This window comes from Borostomias antarcticus, assembly GCF_949987555.1.
Source record: "Borostomias antarcticus genome assembly, chromosome: 7".
In the NCBI taxonomy this organism is placed as follows: domain Eukaryota; kingdom Metazoa; phylum Chordata; class Actinopteri; order Stomiiformes; family Stomiidae; genus Borostomias; species Borostomias antarcticus.
Window position 1 is genome coordinate 17,823,933 of NC_140240.1, and position 22,534 is coordinate 17,846,466.

Sequence of the window (22,534 nt, forward strand, 5' to 3'; positions counted from 1 at the left end):
GCCAAAACTGCCCAGTAATCCTCAATCTCTCATTTCTCTACCAGCCCCATGGACAAATATCATCCAAAACTTGCTCACAATTGAACCTTCTGGCAGCCATTTGGCGTTTTTCCAACGCAATAATCTACTCCGACTGCTTCAGCTGCTCTCTCAATAACTGCTCCGCTCCGCTCAACCCACAACTGAATGAACAGTCATCGTGTGTATTTATAGTAAACGTGAAAGAGGACAAAAACATATCTATAAATATACTGTGCTTACTGTAACTGTACAAAATCATTGTTGTGATTGGTCATAAGTTGTGCGCGCGCGATTCATTTGCAGGCTGCTCTTCCTCCGAGCGGCCACGGTGTCTGATCTGGAAATATGACGCTATCTAGTCAGACTGGCCGAGTGTCATGGAGAGGATGAGACTTACCCTCAGCTCTGGGGAAATCGGTTGTAACGTGAACCACGGAATGCGCAGGGCTTCGTCATCTAAATCATTCCCAAATGACCAGGAAAAGTCGCTAGATTTGTCGAGATTATTTTGTTGTACGTGGGATGTGTTATTTGTACAAACACAACGCAAAAACTCAACTTTAGACGGTAGGCTATCTTGCAATCGAACTCTCCATCCTGGTATTTTCTAGTAATTGTATATCCCCATCCACATGGATAGACAAAGTAGGCTACTGCACCAGGCAAAGCAACCTATCCCCATAGTTTACAACTTTGTGGTTGGACGTAAATACGGAAGTCGGCTACACAAATGGATGAACCGAAGCTTGCCAGACAGCGCAATTTGTCTACTTTTACAGGTAAAAAAACGCTTGTCTCTAGGTCAAACTATTTCAGAAATATGCCGTCCTAAAGAACATATGGTATTTAGGAGCGCTGGCGCGCCCCGTGTATAAAATAGGGAACTCGTAATGAGATTCTCAACTATATTGCATTGGAAGATGGTGTCATACTCAATCGAGAGCAAAGTTATACATGTCTGCCATCTAGTGGTGGCGGGAAAATCGAGGTTTCAGCGTGTAAATATCATAAAATCACTATTTTAATCAGTAACGCAGCTTGTCGCAGAAATGCGACTTTGGCGCTAAGAGGGTTAAGACCTTTGTGATCAAAAGTTATCAAAAAAATTGAGTTTTCACCAAACACCCTTGCCGTGGCGCCCCGCCAAAGTTTGACATTTCGCCATAAAACACGAAGTCCTCATAACTCCTCCATACATTATCCAATTTGTCCGATATATCTCACGCTTCATGACGGTTCTGTCCTGAACACATCTATGTGTCAGTATTGCGTCATACTTATAGCTCCACCTATTGGTGAAACAGGAAGTCCTCATAACTCCTCCATACATTATCCAATTTGTCCGATATATCTCACGCTTCATGAAGGTTCTGTCCTGAACACATCTTTGTGTCAGTATTGCATCATACTTATTGCGCCACCTATTGGTGAAACAGGAAGTCCTCATAACTCCTACATACATTATCCAATTCGTCCGATATATCTCACGCTTCATGACGGTTCTGTCCTGAACACATCTATGTGTCAGTATTGCGTCATACTTATAGCGCCACCTATTGGTGAAACAGGAAGTCCTCATAACTCCTCCATACATTATCTAATTTGGCCGATATATCTCACGCTTCATGACGGTTCTGTCCTGAACACATCTGTGTCAGTATTGCGTCATACTTATAGCACCACCTACTGGTGAAACAGGAAGTACTCATAACTCCTCCATACATTATCCGATTTGTCCGATATATCTCACGCTTCATGACGGTTCTGTCCTGAACACATCTATGTGTCAGTATTGCGTCATACTTATAGCGCCACCTATTGGTGAAACAGGAAGTCCTCATAACTCCTCCATACATTATCCGATTTGTCCGATTTATCTCACGCTTCATGACGGTTCTGTCCTGAACACATCTGTGTCAGTATTGCGTCATACTTATAGCGCCACCTATTGGTGAAACAGGAAGTCCTCATAACTCCTGCATACATCATCCGATTTGCACCAAATTGCTGACGCTTCGTGAAGGTCACCTTCTGAACACATCTATGCGTCGGTATTGAGTCACACTTACAGCGCCACCTACTGGTGAAACAGGAAGTACTCATAACTCCTACATACGTTATCCGATTTACTCAACATGTCTCACGCTTCATCAAGGTACCGTCCTGAACACATCTATGCTTCGGTATTGAGTCACGCCTAGAGCGCCACCTACTGGTGACAGGAAGTTTATCTCAGTACTGCACACCGAAATAGCACAGCCTTTAACGGCGCCACACCCCGACACGCGTGGGGTGCGAGGGCCCGCTCGCTGCTGCTCGCAGCACTAGTTAGGGCCCGAGCACTGGCGGTGCGAGGCCCTATTGAATTTCGAAGGATTATTATTCTACCTTCTTGTTCTTCTTCTCCCCAAACAAATGCCTTTTTGGCGGCCTAAACATCGATGAAAACGGATGAAACTTTGCAGATACGTCAGTCCCGGTTAAAAATTTGATAATTCATGGGTGACGGAAATGGGCGTGGCAAAACGACAAAAGAGCGCCCCCTGGAAAATTTAAAATGGCGAGCCCCACCTTTCAGTTTGATGTAGGCGAACAAAATTTGGTGGGCATATGTAGTTCATCGAGACACTAAAATTTCTCTTGGACCTATACCCAACATCCAACAGGAAGTCAGCCATTTTGCTCTTAATGTGCCATTTTTCCCTTGTTTTTACCATTTCCATGCCTCGTACTTCAACAAACTACTCCTACAGATTTCATCCGATCAACTTTATATTCGGTCAGCTTCATCTTAAGGCCTTTGTGATCAAAAGTTATCAAGTCATCATAACTCCTACATACATTGTCTGATTTACACAACATTTCTCACACTTCATCCTGAACACATCTATGCGTCGGTATTGAATCACGCTTAGAGCGCCACCTACTGGTGACAGGAAGTTTCTCTCAGTACTGGACACCGAAATAGCACAGCCTTTAACGGCGCCGCACCCCGGCCCGCTCTCTGCTGCTTGCAGCCCTAGTTGCTGTATTGCTTCCATGCCAGCGTATGTTTGTGCAAGATGGTGTTTTTATGTAAGACGTTCATATGGAGTTCTAAGGCGCTACGGAACGTTGAGGTTATCCTCGTGGTGTCTCTGACCCCTTTTTACCCGTCTCCCTGGCAGACATGATTCGCAGGAGGAGTCTGCGGACCCGTGCCATCAAGATGCTGGTCCTGGACGAGGCTGACGAGATGCTGAACAAGGGTGAGAGGCTGTGTGTCAACCTTGTTAGAATACTGTCAACCTCTTTAGAATACTTTGAACCTTGTTAGAATACTGTTTACCTTGTTAGAATAGCAGGGTTAGACTGTCTTTCAACCTCGTTAGAATAGCAGGGTTATATTAGGGTAACTGGTTCTGAGGCTTTCTGTCAACCTTGTTAGAATAGCAGGGTTATATTAGGGTAACTGGTTAGAATAGCACCGTGAGCTTCTAACCTGTCTGATGTCATAGCTTAAACATTAACATCCCATCGCAGGTTTCAAAGAGCAGATCTACGACGTGTACCGGTATCTGCCCCCCGCCACCCAGGTGTGTCTGATCAGCGCCACACTGCCCCACGAGATCCTGGAGATGACCAACAAGTTCATGACCGACCCCATCCGCATCCTGGTCAAACGGTGGGTGCTATGGTTACAACTCTCCCAGTTGTCCTCCTATTGCTATGGGTTACAATTCTCCTATTGGGGCAGTTCATTGGATCTGAATGGTACGGTAGTTAGCAGATCAGAATGTGTTCGGTAGCTAGTAGGGATGGGACGGTTAGCGGTGTCACAGTGAACCGCAGTGAAAACAGTACAACCGGTTAAATTTTCATTTATCAAGATAACCATGCATAAAAAAAAATATGAAAAAAAAGATAACCGTGCATGACTACGTCACTGAAAAATCATACTAAATGCTGTCTGACTTTGAAAAACATGCTAAATGCTTTCTGACCCTCATCCCCCTTCAATTTCCGAGGAAAAGCGCGTTGGCAGAGTTTTGACTTCAGGCGAAAACAACAACACTAGCGGCGTGGCCGAAAGTGAGATGTAGGCTATTTTGGCGGAGAGAATAGCTGAGCGCACAAAGCGATCTAAGGCGTGGTTACATTTCACAAAAGTGAAAGAAAAGGAGGATGCGAAATGCAACCTGTGCTCTAAGATATTTTCCTGCAAGGGGGTAAATACAACGTCTATGCTAAAGAACTTAAATGGTGCCCATCAGATTAGAATTGGGACATGCACTACATTTGATAGTCTCAAAGTGCGAGACAGACCAACTCCCTCGTCCTCTTCTACCACCCCAGGTATGCATGCTGTGCGCACCTGCCATTCGTTGACATTGACAGCACTTAAATCTAGTGCTAGATGTCTTCTTTGCTAGCTAGATTCCCTCTGTCATCGGCTGGCTAAAGCTATAACTTACAGTGGTTCATTCATTAGACTAGTAGTAACGTATTGCAGCTAGCCAGCTATACCTAAAGTTAGCTACCGTTAGCTTGCTAGCTCCGTGCAGTGACCTTACATTACTGGGTACCAGAGGTGGGAGTAAGTCACCCATGTGCAAGTCACAAGTAAGTCTCAAGTCTTAACCTTCAAGTCTCAAGCAAGTCCCAAGTTACTGTGGTAAGAATCAAGCAAGTCAAGTCCCTGCTATAAGTCAAGCAAGTCAAGTCATTGCTCTGTCAAGCAAGTCACAAGTGAAGGCATATGGAATTCTGATGATCTACCCCAGTTTCCCCATAAATCTGTTCAAAGACAGTGGTCATAAATTTTATTTTATTTTCAATGAGATTCAATAGTAACATTCTATCCATAATGTACAACAGGCTTAGATATAGCCTTATTGAATACTGTTCATTCATTCATTAGGAGTTCACTATTATATCTTGGATTCCCTATCTAAATAGGTGTACATGCGCAGACACATCAAACCAATAAAACACATGTTGAATCAAGACACATGTTGAATCAAAACAATCAACTCAATTTCTCTTTGATTATATTATACTTAACGTTTCCAAAAGATGCCACTTAACTGAGTTACTGAGGTCATCAGACAGGCGGGTCTCACTACAGGAGTAAAGGTATCACTAACTGCTGGAACCAGAACAACCATTGTGGGGAACAACCAGGAACAATTGTGTGCATCCTATTTTAACCTCAGACTTAAGGATATACATTTTTGTAACCAATTATGACTGCTACTAACATTCATTGGCCTATTAACATGTCAGTCTAAAATGCTTCTCATATTACAGTCATTGTCTTTGTTTCATTGCATCAAAGCCAAAAACTGAGTAATGGTAAAATAAAAACTACAGAGCCTTTAAAGGGATATGGGGGGTATGGTGAAAAAAATCTATATATAATAGATTAAAATATATATGGGAGGGAGAGAGGGAGGGAGAGACAGACAGACAGAACGGCATTGTGATGTCCCTGATTTTAGTGCTGCAGACCTTGCACACCGCTGTTCTCTTCTTACTTGCTTCCTCAACAACATACTCTTTGAATCCAAATTTTATAATTTTCGGACAAGCCCCCTCCATGTTAGCTTCCCCGGAGAGTAACGTTACTGGCTTCGCTGGTCTGCAGCGTCCTGGTAGGTTGCCAGGTTTGCAAGCGTTGTATTAGAAATCACACAACCATGCTTCAAAAAACAAAACATGACTTCTCAATATCTAGGCTATAATAATTTTATTATAGTCAAGTCCTTTTGAGTCATCTGTCTCAAGTCAAAGTCAAGTCTTTCAATGTTCAAGCAAGTCCCAAGTCCTCAAAATTTGCGACTTGAGTCGAGTCCCCCTACTCTGCTGGGCACAACTAGTGAATGAATGAATGACCCACTGTAGTCTAAGTTATACTGTAGTCTGTTATACTACAACGTTTTTGTAGCCTTTAACACGTGGATGACAGAGGGAATCTAGCTTGCAAAGAGACATCTAGATTTAAGGACTGTCAATGTCAACGTAAAATAGCCTAATAGTGTATAGTAGGGCTGTAGGATTGTATCGATACAACGATGCATCGCGGTACGTAGTCTCGCGATACTGTATCGATCTTTCAGCCCGGAGTATCGATACAGCCGGGCGCTGTAAAATTTAAAAATATATAGAAAAAATAAAATAAAAATTATTTAAATTTTTAAATCCAGTTTAAAAAGCATATTCTACAATATTAAGTTAAAAAAGCATACATATAAATAATTTTGAAAAACCATAAATACTACAATGTTGACAGTTTAAAAAGCATGGATATCAAATGTAAAATATTTATTAGCTAGCTCTCTGTCCAGTCATTGAGTTTGAGTTATCTATATAGTGCATTTGAGCCATTCAGTTTTCAGTCTTGAACACTTAAAATCTTTCAGTAAATGATGTGTGTATCGCAATACGTATCGTATTGTATCGTGACCTCTGTATCGTGATACGTATCGAATCGTGACCTGTGTATCGTGATGCGTATCGTATCGCGAAATCCAAGATGATATACAGCCCTAGTGTATAGCATAGCACTTGCATGTACAATGCTATAGCACTAGCTGGTTAACGTTAGCAAGCTGCAGTGCTGGTCATGTCGAGTTTTTATTGTGTAAAGTATACTGTAGTGAGGGGGACAGAGTGGGAGAGAGGGAGATGGAGAGAGGGAAGAAGGGGATGGAAAGAGGGAGGGAGATTGTCTTTCTCTAATACTGTGTAAAGAGCAGCCATTTGTTATGTAATGGTATGTTATGTAAAGCATAGCCTATAGGCTACTTTATTGAATTTATATGCAGTATAATTAGGTGGGCTAGCTTGCAGAAGCTAGCCCAACTTGTGATATTCCCACTATTTCTTTCTTTATTATTATTAGGTGGGCTAGCTTGCAGAAGCTAGCCCAACTTGTGATATTCCCACTATTTCTTTCTTTCTTTCTTTATTATTCTCCCCGCTTTTTTGGACGTTAACTAGTTCTTCATACTTTGTGCTAGAAACTTCATTCAAACTTTAAAATGTTCATGACGTTCAGCTCTTGAACGGATCCATTCAGATTTTTGATATTTTTTATAGTTTTTAAGAAATTTAACTTTTAAAACATTTTTTTGTCCTATTGAAACTGCTTGAAATGCTTTTGGAATGTTCAGAAATTTTATGTTTTTAGAGTGGTGGCAGCAGTTGCTTTGAAAATATTCACACATTTTGTAAACTGCTGGCACTCCTACAGTTTTTAAAGCTCACACACATATTATACATCAAAACATTCACACAACTGTGCTGATTCGTACAATGTAAGTATCTAAGCAGTGTGACTTATAGTTTTCGCTGTATGACGATTTGTTCGGCAACTGCGCTCCTCATTGAAACGTATGGCAACACACTCTAGCTTTTGAGCTGCTAATTTTGCATTTTTACTCTTTTTCTAACTTGTCGCTATGCCTACAGTTTTAACAGCTCATACACATATTATATATCGAAACGTTCCCATAACTGTGCTGATTCGTACAATGTAAGTATCTAAGCCGTGTGACTTATAGTTTTCGCTGTATGACGATTTGTTCGGCAACTGCGCTCTCCATTGAAATGTATGGGCCCACACACTCTACCTTTTGAGCTGCTAATTTTGTATTTTTACCCTTTTTCTAACTCGTCGCCATGCCTACAGTTTTTAAGCTACACGGACATATCATATCCTAAAATGTTCAGCATTTTCTCAGGATTCCTACGGTGTCAATATCTAGGCTGTGACATTTATACTTTTTGAGAGAGAGCTGTCTGAATCGGACATGCCTTTCCATTGAAGTGAATGAGAGGATGCTCACAGTGTCAGTTGGGATTTGAATTTGGGGACACGTGCAGGCTCTCTGTACAGGCACCCTTTTATGACTATTGTGGTAGCATTCATATTCATTCATTCCTTCCTTCCTTCCATCCATCTTTCCTTCCCTTCCTTCCTTCCTTCTTTCCTTCCATCCATCCTTCCTTTCTTCCCTTCCTTCCTTCCATCCATCCTTCCATCCTTCCTTTCTTCCTTCTTTCCTTCCTTCCTTCCTTTCTTCCTTTCCTTTCCTTTCCTTTCCTTTCCTTTCCTTTCCTTTCCTTTCCTTTCCTTTCCTTTCCTTCCTTCCATCCATCCTTCCATCCTTCCTTCCATCCATCTTTCCTTCCTTCCATCCTTCCTTCCATCCATCCTACCTTCCTTTCCTTCCTTCCATCCATCCTTCCATCTTTCCTTCCTTCCTTTCTTTCCTTCCTTCCTTCCTTCCTTCCTTACATCCTTCCTTCTTTCCTTCTTTCCTTCCTTCCTTCTTTTTCTTTCTTTCTTTCATCCATCCATCCATCCATCCATCCTTCTTTCTATCTTTCTTTCTTTCATCCATCCATCCATCTTTCTTTCTTTCTTTCTTTCTTTCTCTTTCTTTCTTTCTTTCTTTCTTTCTTTCTTTCTTCCACCCATCCTTCTTTCATCCATCCATCTTTCTTTCTTTCTTTCTTTCTTTCATCCATCCATCCATCTTTCTTACTTTGTTTCTTTCTTTCTTTCATCCATCCATCCTTCCTTCCCTCCTTCCTTCCTTCCTTGCATCCTTCCTTCCTTCCATCCTTTCATCCTTCCTTCCATCCATCCTTCCTTCCATCCTTGCTTCCTTCCTTCCATCCTTCCTTCCATCCTTCCTTCCTTCCTTCCATCCTTCCTTCCATCCTTCCTTCCATCCTTCCTTGTTTCTTTCTCTCTTTCTTTCTTTCTTTCTTTCTTTGTTTCTTTCTCTTCGTGGTGGCGTGGTGGTCTCGCCACCACGCCACAGTCCCCACAACTCAGCCCCTGATTGAGCTAGAGACACACAGTCTTCACCAGTGGGTGCAAGGAGACTGCCCGGAGGTCTTCATGGTGGAGTCAGGTAGGTGGCCCGGAGAGGGGTACACTGTCCCCGACTGGCTCTGACCTGAGGGGGTGGAGTCTCACCACCACGCCACTATCCACGCCACAGGCCCCACAACTCAACCCCTGAGTGGGCTAGAGACACAGTCTTCATTGGTGGATGCATTGAAATTGCCCAGAGGTCACTGTACTGTCCCCGACTAGCTGTGACCCAAGGGGGCGGGGCCTAACCAGCACGCCACTATCCACGCCACGGGCCCCACAACTCAGCCCCTGAGTGGGCTAGAGACACGGTCTTCACCGGTTGAGTCAGGTAGGTGGCCCGGAGAGGGCTACACTGTCCCTGACTGGCTCTGACCTGAGGGGGCGGAGTCTCACCCCCACGCCACTATCCACGCCATGGCCCCACAACTCAGCCCCTGAGTAGGCTAGAGACACATGGTCTTCACCGGTGCGGGCGGGTAGGTGGCCCGGAGAGGGGTACACTGTCCTCGACCAGCTCTGACCTGAGGGGGCGGAGTCCCTCCACCATGCCACTGTCCACACCACAGACCCCACAACTCAGCCCCTGATTGGGCTAGAGACGCACAGTCTTCGCCGGTGGGTGCATGGAGATTGCCTTGTCCGTAGTAGTTCTAGCAGTAGCTGGTACATACAACTGCAGCAGCTAGCCCACCTCACATTTTCTCCAGGAAATGTACTTTCTAGTTCATTTTGTCTTTTCACGTTATGCCCTGTGCATCAGTAGTGTCACAAATTAACAATGCCAATTCAGTTCTTTTAAGAATTTATAGTTGTCTTGTCTTTCCATCAAATAGTAGAAAAGTAGGGTATCGATAGTGCGATCGATAAAGACTGGAATCGTTAAGCAGTCTCAATAATGGTATCAGTATCGATAAAAATTAACGAGATCCATCCCTAACCGTGATAAAACCGTGTACCTTGATAATTTTGGTCACTATAACCGTGATATGAACATTTCAAAGCGTCCAATCCCTAGTAGCTAGCAGGTAGCTAGCAGATCGGAATGGGTTCGGTAGCTAGCAGATTGGAATGGGTTCGGTAGCTAGCTTGTAGGATCTGAATAGGTTAGGGATTAGGACAGATCTGAATGGGTTTGGGATTAGGACAGATCTGAAAGGATTCGGTAGCAGAACACTGCACACGATGGGGAGGGGATTACTCACAAAACAGGCCCCACATAAATGTTCAGAAATAACACAATACTGAAACTGTCCATGGTAATAATGCAATACTGAAACTGTCCATGGTAATAACACAATACTGAAACGGCCCATGGTTTACTGCACTTGGCGTTCTTTATCATGCTTTCCATTTGAGCTTGTTCAACAAATCAGAAATGTTAACCATGATTACCTCCAACCAAAGGCTTATAGATGAAGATAGACATCAACTTAATCTCTAAGTAGTGACCTTGTCTCCGAGGCGAGAGTTAAAACAAAGTCTGTTGTCAACAGTGGGCAGCAGAGGGTAGGTAGCATTAGGCAACACTGAAAAACAGAACATTTTAAAACTTTTAATATCAGATAAGTCTTCCAGTTTTTTTGCACGCTTCCCCAATGTTTCCAAATATATAACTGGTCTGTTCAGTGGATAGCAGAGGGCAACATTGGACAATAGACTAACCTAACAGACCCAATCAGACCAACTAACAGACCTAAGCCTTCCTGTAGTGTTGTCTCCTTGACGTATTCCACCAAAAGCAGTTGATTACTACTAGTTGAATTAAATAGAAAAACGTAATCACAGAATGGTGGGGTGGAGGGGTTGTAGCTTGCTAGTCTAACTAGGGTTGTCACGGTACCAAAATTTGAGGTTCCGTTACCACTAAGCGGTACGGTACTCTGTACTTAATTCAGGGTACGGTACCGAAAACGGTACCAATTTGCGGTACGGTACCAAACGTCATCTGGCTAGCACAAGCACACACACACCTTTGGCGATGCACGTTTTCAAACACTGTTTGCACACGGTGATTCTGCGTCTTTCGGTTCGCCCTCTTCGTTGGGCTCAAGGCCAAAATATTTCCATATCTCGCTTCTGGATCCAAATTTATTAGCAAGTTCAGGTCCGGGAGGGTTTCCCACTCCTCCTGTAGCCATCCTGTTCGCTAGGCGATCCTCTCACTGTCACTTAGCTGAATGATCAAGGCACTGAGCGACTGACAGCTTTGGCGCAGCAGAGCAAGACTTGTATTCAAATAAATGTGTTGGCTAATATGAATCCGCCTCGTGCTGCACAAAGCTTAAATGTGGCAGGCACTTTTTTTTAGTACGGGTATTTTCAAAAGCTGATTTGGAACCAGTGTTTTTGTACCGTGGTACATTTATGCTACTGGTATACCGTGCAACCCTAAATCTAACCTCTCTTCTGATCCACAGTGATGAGTTGACGCTGGAGGGTATCAAGCAGTTCTTTGTGGCCGTGGAGAGGGAGGAGTGGAAGTTTGACACCCTCTGTGACCTGTACGACACCCTGACCATTACGCAGGCCGTCATCTTCTGCAACACCAAGAGGAAGGTCTGTAACGCTAATCCAAGGTCTATAAGTCCCCTAACCTAACCCAAGGTCTGTAAGTCCTCCAACTCAACCTAGCCTTAACCACCCGTCTGTAAATCTTCTAACTTAACCTAGCCCTAACCCAAGGTCTGTAAGTCCTCTAACTCAACCTAGCCTAAACCTGTAAATGCTAACCAAACACCTAGAGGAAGGTCTGTGAATCTCAGCCCCTTCCTTCATCACCTTCCATATTGACCGTGTTGTGGTCAGACTGAGTATACTGCAATTGGTTCTGTGTAGAAATACAGCTAGGGCTCGTATGAATGGATCTGGAGCACAAAGATGTTTGGAATCAGTGAAACTAATGTGTATTTTATTAGCCCTGTGCTTCCATAGGGTTAGTATGTAGAGTTTTTAGTATGCACAAGTTTTTTGTATGTAGAGGTTTGAGTATGTAGAGTTTTGAGTATGTAGTATCTGTAATTGTAACGGTGTGAGCTCTATCTGTTTCTGTCAACTCACTGACGCCGTAGGTTGATTGGCTGACAGAGAAGATGAGGGAGGCCAACTTCACAGTGTCGTCCATGCACGGTGACATGCCCCAGAAGGAGAGGGAGTCGATCATGAAGGAGTTCAGATCTGGGGCCAGGTAATGTCTATATACCACTCGTTAAACCTAAAATATTTCAAATATTTTATATTGCTGTGATGAATCTTTGTGTACACTACTTGTTACAAAGCACAGTCGAACATTATACTGATAAGATGGCTTGAATATTTTTGGTCATGATAAATCTCCCATCAATTCATCACAGCCAAGTGTCAAGATTGGGTTCTCCATTTATATGTACATGTGAAGTATCCTGCATGTGGGCTAGAATGACCACATCTAACTCAGTAATTTAGCATGAGTTATCTCTGAGATGAATGTTGGCCCAACGTGTGGATCTCTGTCCTCCGTAGCCGAGTGCTGATCTCCACTGACGTGTGGGCCCGAGGCCTGGACGTGCCCCAGGTGTCCCTCATCATCAACTATGACCTGCCCAACAACAGAGAGCTGTACATCCACAGGTGGGTCCCTCCCCTCCTCCAGACCCTAAACCCCCAGACCTCCATCAAGGTGTCCCCTGAAATAGTGATGGTGGCTGCCTCAAGACCATTCCATAGTCTTGTGAGCTCAGTTGATGGTGATGAACGTAGCTTTTACCCAACATACACATATATTTGAAGGAAACGCTAACATTGACCATTAGATTTGACTTCTCGTTTTGAATGCATTTGTGAATGCATCTTCATGTTAGGCATTAGGTTTTCATAAGTTCCAATTGCAAGCCCTCACCTCTCCTTCTTTTACAGGATTGGCCGATCAGGTCGTTACGGCCGCAAGGGTGTGGCCATCAACTTTGTGAAGAACGATGACATCCGTATCCTGCGAGACATTGAGCAGTACTACTCCACCCAGATCGATGAGATGCCCATGAATGGTCAGTTCCATCTTTCTGAATACATTTATCACCTAGAATGTTGTCCATATACTTTGAATTATGGGGATTTTAACAACCTTTCAAGCATGAGTGAATTTGGACTTTAGCAGGCTATAAATATACAAGTGCCATAAGTGTCTTAATACATAACAATATGCAATATATTTATTTTCCAGTGGCTGACTTGATCTAAGGCGACAGCAATGAAAACATCTACAGCTTTGATTTCACTTGGAATCCCTTTATTTACTGTTGGAACCCCTGTCTTTGTTTTATTTTTTTTATGGTAGCTTTGGAAGATCGATTTGATGCTTGTTATTCTGAGGTAAAGACCTTTTGTAAATAAAGAATCTTTGTTGCCATTTGAGTTTCTGTTGTTTCCCCTCACATTTCAATGCGGTTAGTCACAGATCATCAAGCTCATCATTTAGCACTTAGATTTCTTTCAAATGTTAAGTGTGCATTACAAATTATATGTATTATCTGCTGCCACCAGACGATATCAAAACATAATTACTATAATATCACCAAGTCTAGTTGTCCCAGTACAAGCGGTTTCAATTGAGTACAAGAATCAGTTATCCTAATGTTCTGAACGACGTACACAAGATTACTTCCAAATAAGTTTGGGAGAAGGACTTGAAACTTTTTTTTTTTAATGAATTATGGTGGCAGCAGAATTTGGTAGTACAGGCCTGAACCTTGCCAGGATATCGATGTTTCACACGTCTGTAAACTAAAACAATATCATTTATGTGGTATACTGGTAAAACTCCCCTAAGACTAGATATTAGTAGACCAGGTCGAAATGGTAATATAAGGTCATTTGGAACACATTGCATATTAGTAAATTATCAATTCTATAACCACAAAACACTACAACCTTTAAAGGGTGACATCCTATGACCACACAAAATCTTGAGATTCTTAGTGTACTGTAGGAGATTGTTTTAATCTGGTATTGAAAAATAAATTAAGGACAAAAATAACTTTCAAAATGCAACAGAAGTATGATTATAAACATTCTTTGCCAGCAGGGGACTGGGGTGGAATTGCAGTGTTCAATGTAGTTTACTTTACAAATATATATATATATATATATATATAAACATTGGACATTTACACATCACAAAAGCATTCCTTTACATACGGTAAACTGCACAGTGGCCTACCACTAAACCATTGTTCTTCCAGCTACAAAAAAGTATAGAAAATGTATTTATATATGTATATTTCATACACATGCCCTATGGTTGATTTAAGTTTTTTTTTTTTTTTACTGTACAAAACGGCACACAATTGGTAACAATAGTCTGGATGGAATAACCAAAGAGGAAAAAAAAAAAAACACGATTTACTGGTTGAAAAACATTTCATAGTTCCAGAGAAATATACAGTGATTCACAGCTGGTTGAGTGATGCTTGCCACATTCTGAAATTGGCTCCATGCCCCAAAGCCCAGGGCCCTCATGCAGATCTAAGGACAGGATATACAACAATATTTAACTTTATCCCAGCCTATAGGAGGGCAAGATGGACTACACCCATCCTGTTGTCTCAGACCCACGAGGGGCCATGAGGTTGAAGGTAAGGAGACGATTCAGAGTTGAGCAGCAGTGTTGGTGGTGTTTTTTTTAGCTTAAGTTTTACCTTTATTGGTGTGTAATGTCTGAAAATGACAAAGAGGGACATTGTGTATAGTGCATCTAAACAAAATGTTTATCTTACATCGATGTCCATTCACTCAAGAGAAGTGAAAGTAAGGAAAATTAGAAAGCCAGGAGAAAACTCTTATAGTAAAAGATCAAAAGCTAGTTTTAAATAGTTGTCTAAAAGGCTGCCTGACCAAGATAACTAAAACAACTGCAAAACAGTCCCACCTTGATAAAACTAAAAATATACAACTTGCTTGTCCATTGGCTGCTGGGGGAGGGAAATGTACAGTACAGATATCCAGTCAGCAGTCTGCTCAGGTAGAAAGGAGGAAGGGTCTGCCTTCTGATTGGGCTCCAGTGTTAAGTGAGGACCAGGGACAGGTCCAATTATAGAGGGCAAAGCTGTAAACTTTGGTTCTAGGGTCATGTGCAGCAGCGGGATTGGTCAGTGCGTCTTTCACATGGACCGCTGCGACACCTGCTCACCCAGGCAAGCTTTGATGGAGTTGACCACACCCAGTCTAACGTTATCCTCCATATACTGATCGCTCAGAGGCTTCAACACCTGGAGAGAAACCGCAGGGTGGGAAAGACAGAAGGGGAGAGAAAGAGGGGAGACGTCAGACAAAAGGAAAAACAAACGAGAAAGCAGTACGGAGGAGCGAGGAAGGGAAGCTTCATTCGTACAATCAGGACCGAACCATAACCCTCCCCCAAATCCCACCCAAACCATCCCCTCAAAATGGAAAGAAACACAACCAAATACATTTAAAATCAAAACAAGAAAGTGCCATCCTGCATTCTACACTTTGACTGTGAACCAGGTGTACAATTCAGCTTTTAAATCTAGACCAGCATGGCATGGGAACCATGATCTACTGAAAGAAGAAAAAAAAAAGGGGGGGAGTATATATTATGTATATAGTCATAAAAATGTCAATGTGAAACGGAGTGTGGGTGGGGTGGGGGCGATGGCTAGTTTTTCTTCTTGACATTGTTGTTGGAAGCCAGTCTGGTTCTCTGAGCTGGTATCAAGTTTCCCAGTGTGAATCGACTTCTCGCCACCTCAAACAGTTTGGAAAACACCTACAACAGGAAATGGGGGTCACGTTAGAGGCAGTGAAATAACGGACTTTCACAAAACACAAAAGACGCGGAATCCTGTTTTTTTCGACCACCTCTCACCTTTCGTGGAGTCCTCTGTGAGCACAAAGTGAGAAAGAGAAGGAAGAAGAGTTAGGAGGGAAAGAGGAAACGGCACATAGAGGACATCCAGTAACTACAGCAGATAGAACTCTAACCCTAGACTAGAGGTCTAGCGATTAGTTTTGCCGATTAATCAGCACCGATAGGACCTTATTACAGCTATCGCTATCGGCTGAATTGGGCTCCGATAGTGGCCGATGGCTGCGCCGCCTCTGCCCAGTGTAAATAGACCATTATTCAAACGATGTAGGCCTGATTCACCAAATCACACTTAAGGTTGTTCCGTTACATATTTAATATACTTTTTATCTATTTATTTTTTAAATAGCTAATGGCTATATTTGAATTAATTGACAAGGATCTGAACCACAGCCACCTAGCAACTGACGAAAAGGAGTAGGCTACTGATGACTTTCGTTGTCTTTTATTATTGTCCTTATTTCAGCTCTGCGTTGTGTTTTGATTTCAATAAAAGACGGCCCCCAATCTCACACAGTCCAGTGTCTCCTTTTCAGGTGTATTCCAAATGAATCTCTCCAACACGGGATTTGAGCCTCAAGCAAAAGCGGTTTATTCCAGAAGGTTTGACATACAAAAGATGATGGCATGGCCTAATGTACAGTTGACCTCTCTGTATGCTGTCTGGACCCAAATCAAAGTATTGGTCTCGTTGCAAACGTTCTTATGTGGTTTGAGTGTCCCCCCCTTCCTCGTTTCTTCTCCGATAAGACTGTCTCTCTGGTCTCTTCTGTGGCCTTGTTTTGTCACGTTAACCTACGCCGCCTCGGCGCCCAGGCCTTTATCTCTAACCACAACAATTGCGTTTGGCACAGAGTGTACCAGCCATGGAATGTCTTTATCTCATAAGTCTATGGAAGAGGGACACCGTTTCTTACCGAGAACTCAAGCCGACAGCCATACTCGGAGGTCAATCATCATAATAAGGAAATAGCTAACAGGATCATATTAAAAGGCATTTCTCTGAAAATCAACCATATTCAACACTACTTAATTTGAACTTAATTATTAAAAAATAAAGGGATTTTAACAAAATGTCCTAGATATAGCCTACTTGTGGATGTGAGGAAGACATTCTTAAAGGACAATGCTCGTTTTTGACAACCTGGACCTTATTTACGACATATTATAAGACGTTTGACTCACCGAGATCACTTTGGTGTAGTTCGGAGGCATGTAGAAGAAATGTAATATCCAGCGCGAGCCAGTATATCCATGTAATGTCGGTGGTCGGGGCACTTAGAATGCCGTTTCTAAAAATCTATTTTCTGCCGCGAAACGGTTGTTTTCATCAATCTGTCTTGATGAATCGCTAGTTGTGCTTACATAGAGCATAGGCCTGTTGTGTTGTTTTTCACATGCCTCTGTAATATGATCTTTAGAAACGTCTTTAGACACGAAATAGCTTCCTCACTTGCTCCAGCACGCATGCGCACAGCGTGCTGGAGCAACGATTGCACGCTGTGCGAATGCGTGCTGGAGCAAGTGAGGAAGCTATTTCGTTTCGAAAGACGTTTCTAAAGATCATGGCATGTGAAAACCACAACAGGCCTATGCTCTATATAAGCACAACTAGCGATTCATCAAGACAGATTGATGAAAACAACCGTTTCGCAGCAGAAAATAGATTTTTAGAAACTGCATTCTAAGTGCCCCGACCACCGCCATTACATGGATATACTGGCTCGCGCTGGATTTTAAATTTCTTCTACATGCCTCCGAACTACACCAAAGTGATCTCGGTGAGTCTAACGTCTTATAATATGTCGTACATAAGGTCCAGGTTGTCAAAAACGAGCATTGTCCTTTAAGAGATTCTCCTCAGTGAAAGTCATTCATAGAGGAAATTAACAGTGAAGGAAATATGTTCTGCACTGTTAGACATGTAGGCTTAACAGGTGACAGAGGGCAGGTGTGTGGAGATACTGTAGTAGAGGCTTTAACGCCTGAGGCAAGAAACATGACAGGTAGGCCTGATCCCTCCTGAGTTTTCATTACTCTTTACTTTTTAGCCTACTTTGAGTTTGATGATCCAGAAGTATTTAATTAGGTATTTAATTTATTTGAGTGACAGTCGGGCCATGATCTGGAATGATTATGGTTCTGGGGGGAAATACTATGACAAAGTGAAGCTCTGAAGAGAAGAGTCTGAAGCTCAGAGGGTCAAGAGAGCAGCAACTCAACAAGAACAAGGAAAGAGGCCACAGGTGAGACACAGGCAGGAAAGATGAGAGGGAGATCTACCATAAAAGCTTATGTTATGTAAAACCGCAAACCTAGTAGACAAAAAAGCATGATTTCTCTGAACGCACGGTCACACTCCAGAACCACAGAACCCACCTGCTCCCACAAGGTCTCTGCCACCTGGTCGATGACGCCGCCCACCTCGCGGAACTCTCCCGAGTACTTTGCGTAGGCCCAGACGCAGAGGGACGCCAGCGCCACGCCCATCACCAGGTTGCAGAGTGTGGCCACCGTATTGATGCCCAGGAAGCCCGTCACCAGCGAGGCCACGTACATGGCCAGCATGAGGACGAACAGCGCGGCGGGCGTGCGCGCCGCGTAGAAGATGTTCTTGCCGTCATTGTGCTTGGCGAAGTTGGCGAATGCCTCATCCAGCTCCGCCTCCAGCTGCTCCTGGTAGCGCCGGCAGAAGGCCTCGCCGCCCATCTTCTTCACGGAGCGGAAGTGGCGCACCGACTGCTGCCGCAGGTCGTCGTGGCGACATCCCAGCTCAGCCGGCGCCATGTAGGGCTTGTCTCCGCCGCACACCTGGGGGATCAGAGGATTAACTCACACACTCAAACACCCTGGATTACAATGTCAACCACCTACCTAATGGCAATAACCCTCAGCTTAACCCCTACTCCCGAGGCATTTACGTAGATCGCAAAGAGAGTGATAGCTGAGGGTGCTATGAAGGACGAAGAGCTAGATTTATGGCGGCGTAGCTGTCTAAAGGGCGTTTGAGTCAGAGGACCAAAGGCGGAACTCGGTGCGGGGCAAAGGAAGCAATACTAGCGAGTGATACAGTGACACCTTTTACATAAGCAAACACTTTTTTGGGCTTTGGCCTTTTAATAACGCACAAACAAATGATTCATAACTTTCAAAATAAAATGTAAAAAAGTAGACGCTTCATTGATGACTAATAAAAATAACTTTACTTTTATTAAGTCATCAAAGTGAATAATCGCTGAATTTAATGGTAAGAAGAGCGATGGCAGGAAGTAGATTGTTCAGTCACCTGTTCCATGGCTTTGTTGTACATGTCTTTAGCTCCAGCTACAGCTGCAAGGTTGTTGGCTTCAGCCGTTGCCTGGGTTACAGCAGAAGAGGGCAGGAGAAAGACGTCAGGGTGAGAAGTGGTATTTTCATGTTCACCTGCTCCCCATTTATTTCAAGGCCAGGCGACATTCGTAGGGAATAAGCAAGTCACTTGTAATGAGCAAAGTCCTATTCTTTCTCAAGTAGCATGACATGTTCCTCATAACACACTGTAAACATGGTTTCATCATTGATTTTTTTTATATTAATTTATTACCTGCAACATTGACTTGGGGTGAGGTAGCTCCTCCCCTTGGTATATCTTCATGTAGGCCTAGGACAAGGAAACAACATGACAAGCCATGAATAAACCATAACCAAGCAGGCTAATCAACCTGAGGAGGACAAGAAGAAATCATAACCAACCAGGCTAATCAATATATGAGATGATTTATAAACTACAAGAAACATAGGATAATCAACAGATATGACATGATTTATAAATTACAAGAAACAGGCTAATCAACGAATATGACATAATTTATAAAGCATTCTGTAACATGGATAGATCATTTTATACAGGGACCTATAGAGGGAAAAAAAAGTACTTTGTTTATCTCAGTAAATAGTTGCAGAGTTTGAGGGAAAAGTATATTAAAAGGCAAAAATATTTTGTAATCTAACATTTTGCATGACTCAAATAATGTTTTGGTAATGAACTACTAACTTTAAAATACTGTACAAGGTCTCGACAGGTGACTTTGGCTCCTCCGATCTCTTTCTCCACCAGGTTTTCCGGGGACAACAGGATTGGCACGAGGTTGACAAGTTCCTTCTTGAAATCGTCGTCGATATCTACGAAAGGGTGAAAAAAGATGAAGAATGGATATCAGTCTCCTTTTGACATTTGACCCCACAATGAGCTGGTTCCAGTCCTCACCCTGCAGGCGGCCGTCGAAGCGTGGGTTGGTGGCCACCCGGAGGCCGGGGTGGGGCAGCAGGAAGCAGCTGATGTTGGAGAAGCAGGAGTGGATGTGCTTCCTCACGTTCTGCAGCTCCTCATGCTGGTTCTGCTTGACCTGCAACCATGGGAACAGAGTTGAATATATACACCATACCTATATATAGACCTACACGCACGCACGCACACACACAAACAGAACAATTCCACCTAATACCAGCATAGTGTTATCATAGAATAAGCATAAGAGGTTTAATACAAGTACAGTAGGACCCCACTCATCCGAACTTCAGAGATCCGAACCTCCCGGTCTACCGGACAGGCTTAAAAACGTCTTTTTTTTGAGCCTGCTATCTGGTTACAGGTGGGATTTTCATTACAGTACTGTATCCTACTGTGAATAAAAACAGAACTGTATGTAGACCTACATGTTGCCTGTAGGCTGTAGCCTACTGTCACGTTTAATTTCTTTGTTACTCTAATGTCGAGCGCAAAACACAAACGAGTCTACTGCGAGAGCTGCATTCTTTGGTAGCCAGAAAGCGCGTCAGCAACCTGAAGCAGAGGAGCATCGAGTAATTTTTAGTTCCCAGTTAATGGACTTCAGGAACACACGTGTTGTGAGCATGTAGATTAGCCTACTAGGCCTACTGTATTTGTTAAATAATAGCCTACAGCCTAGGCCACGTTAGCCTACATCGGTTGTTTTAGAGACTTTCTTTTAGGCTACAATAGCCTAAGACACTACAACTTGTCTGTCATTTCATTATTTCTTGATTATCATTTGCTCTAATTGTTCTAATGTTGGGTTGTTTTTAGGCTAGACCATTTTGTTCTGCGAATACAGTAGCCTATCGATGCAGCGCAGGCCTCATTTGAGAATAAAGTACTGTATTTGATCAAAGCACGCACTCAAGTGGAAATTCGTTTATTTTATTATAGGCTACTGTAGGCCTATTATAGGCTAGGCTATATGAGTTTAGTTGTCTATTTGATTGCAATTTTGATGCATTTTCACAAGTAATTAAGGGTATTTATCGGTGTATTATGAGTCTATATGAAACAAGTATACCACTTTTTGGTGCAATTTAACATATGTTTCAGTCATCCGGACATTTCAGAGATACGAACGACCGTCAGTCCCGTTGGGTTCGGATAAGTGAGGTCCTACTGTATAGTGTTATCATGGAATAATCATAAGAGGTTTAATACAAGCATAAGCGTTTTAAGCCATTTTTGAAAAGCAGACCACAAATGTAAAGACATTTTATAATCTCCACATATACAGAACAGGCTGGGAGTATCCAGTATCATGTACTGAGTCTGGCAGGCTGAGAATATCCAGTATCATGTAGGGCAGGTTACCCCCTGAGATGAGCACTGCAATGACACGTCACGTCTCCTTCCTGTAGCACCAGCCGTTATCATTCACACAGACATCAACAGAACACTGGTGTTCATGCGGTTGTAGGGTCGACGCTTTTTAAGTGTTTGTCAAGTTCAGAGACAGCAACCTTGGCTTTGAATGTGAAAAAAAACTGTTTGAAAGACTTACTTGCAACCGCTTCTCCAAGAATCTCTGGCCTCCTTCCAAGCCGTAGGCATGCTCGTAGGGGAAGCTCCAGTCTCTTATGAGAAACATTAGCGTCTGTTTTGGAGGGCAAAATACTCACGTTACATGCAGAAACATAAAACTCATATGACTGATGACATCTCATTGGCAGTGAGGCGGTCAATACGTTTGTGCATTGAGGTTAGGGTTCATCAAATTCATTTATATCGCAAAATACCTGAAATGGTTTCTCGTATATTTCCTCCATGGCCAGCCGTCCATATTCGGTGAAGAGCTGAGGAAAGGAAGAACAGAAAGCCTTGGGTTAGATTCAGCAGGGGATCAGGAGATGTCCACTACTGAAGTCAACCTGTTGGCCTCCTTGCTGCAAATACTCCTAAGGTCAGGCTTCAGGCCATGGACAATGTCAAGCACAACGTCACGGGACAGACCAGCAGATAACATTCTATTAATAACATACAGAAGACTTCAGTTGAAGAAATGCTCCTAAAATAACAAATACATATCAGATCAGACTTTATTTATATAGAGGCTTTAACGCCTGAGGCAAGAAATTTGAAATACAAAGTGCTTAAGAATACAATAAAAATATAACAATACAGTGAAAATAAGGAAATGATCATCTATAAAAATAAGAGGCATGGTTGAACAGAGAGACGAGTGTAGCACAGTAGCAGAGGACAGGTTAAAGAATGCTAAACTAAAAAGGTGTCTTGATTTCATTTAAAAGTGTGTACAGATTGTGGTGCCCTCAGCTCCTCGGGCAGGCTGTTCCAGAGGCCAGGACCAGAGACACTGAATGCCACCTCTCTGTACTCCTTAGTCCTGTTATAGAATTTACATCCAAACACCTTAAACCTTTGTTCTCTCTCTCCTTTTTTGTAATTCACCACCTCCCCAACCGTTCACATAGCTGTGCTAACCTACAGAATGGCCTCCAGG

General features: G+C 42.9%; 2 protein-coding genes across 3 annotated transcripts in view; one reads left to right on the plus strand and one right to left on the minus strand.

Moving 5' to 3' along the window:
• Window positions 1-13,274, plus strand: part of eif4a3 (eukaryotic translation initiation factor 4A3) — a 31,555-nt gene extending 18,281 nt beyond the window's left edge. Inside the window, exons 6-12 of the mRNA XM_084441132.1 lie at window positions 3,189-3,269; window positions 3,544-3,685; window positions 11,311-11,449; window positions 11,962-12,077; window positions 12,392-12,499; window positions 12,785-12,912; window positions 13,089-13,274. Of these exons, the coding sequence (XP_084297258.1) occupies window positions 3,189-3,269; window positions 3,544-3,685; window positions 11,311-11,449; window positions 11,962-12,077; window positions 12,392-12,499; window positions 12,785-12,912; window positions 13,089-13,105 (731 nt within the window). The 3' untranslated portion in view covers window positions 13,106-13,274. The remainder of the gene's footprint in view (window positions 1-3,188; window positions 3,270-3,543; window positions 3,686-11,310; window positions 11,450-11,961; window positions 12,078-12,391; window positions 12,500-12,784; window positions 12,913-13,088) is intronic.
• A 617-nt stretch (window positions 13,275-13,891) lies between these two features.
• The window catches only part of LOC311311444 (atlastin-2-like), a gene marked incomplete at its 5' end in the record, with an annotated part of 114,378 nt that continues 105,735 nt past the window's right edge, over window positions 13,892-22,534 (minus strand). The window contains 8 exons of one of the 2 annotated variants that reach the window (XM_084441160.1): window positions 13,892-15,132; window positions 18,132-18,563; window positions 19,039-19,110; window positions 19,336-19,392; window positions 19,786-19,913; window positions 19,999-20,137; window positions 21,575-21,667; window positions 21,810-21,866. In XM_084441160.1, the coding sequence (XP_084297286.1) occupies window positions 15,025-15,132; window positions 18,132-18,563; window positions 19,039-19,110; window positions 19,336-19,392; window positions 19,786-19,913; window positions 19,999-20,137; window positions 21,575-21,667; window positions 21,810-21,866 (1,086 nt within the window). In that variant the 3' untranslated portion in view covers window positions 13,892-15,024. Of the gene's footprint in view, window positions 15,133-15,524; window positions 15,654-18,131; window positions 18,564-19,038; window positions 19,111-19,335; window positions 19,393-19,785; window positions 19,914-19,998; window positions 20,138-21,574; window positions 21,668-21,809; window positions 21,867-22,534 lie in introns of those variants that run through there. The other variant, XM_084441159.1, reaches the window with a different exon arrangement.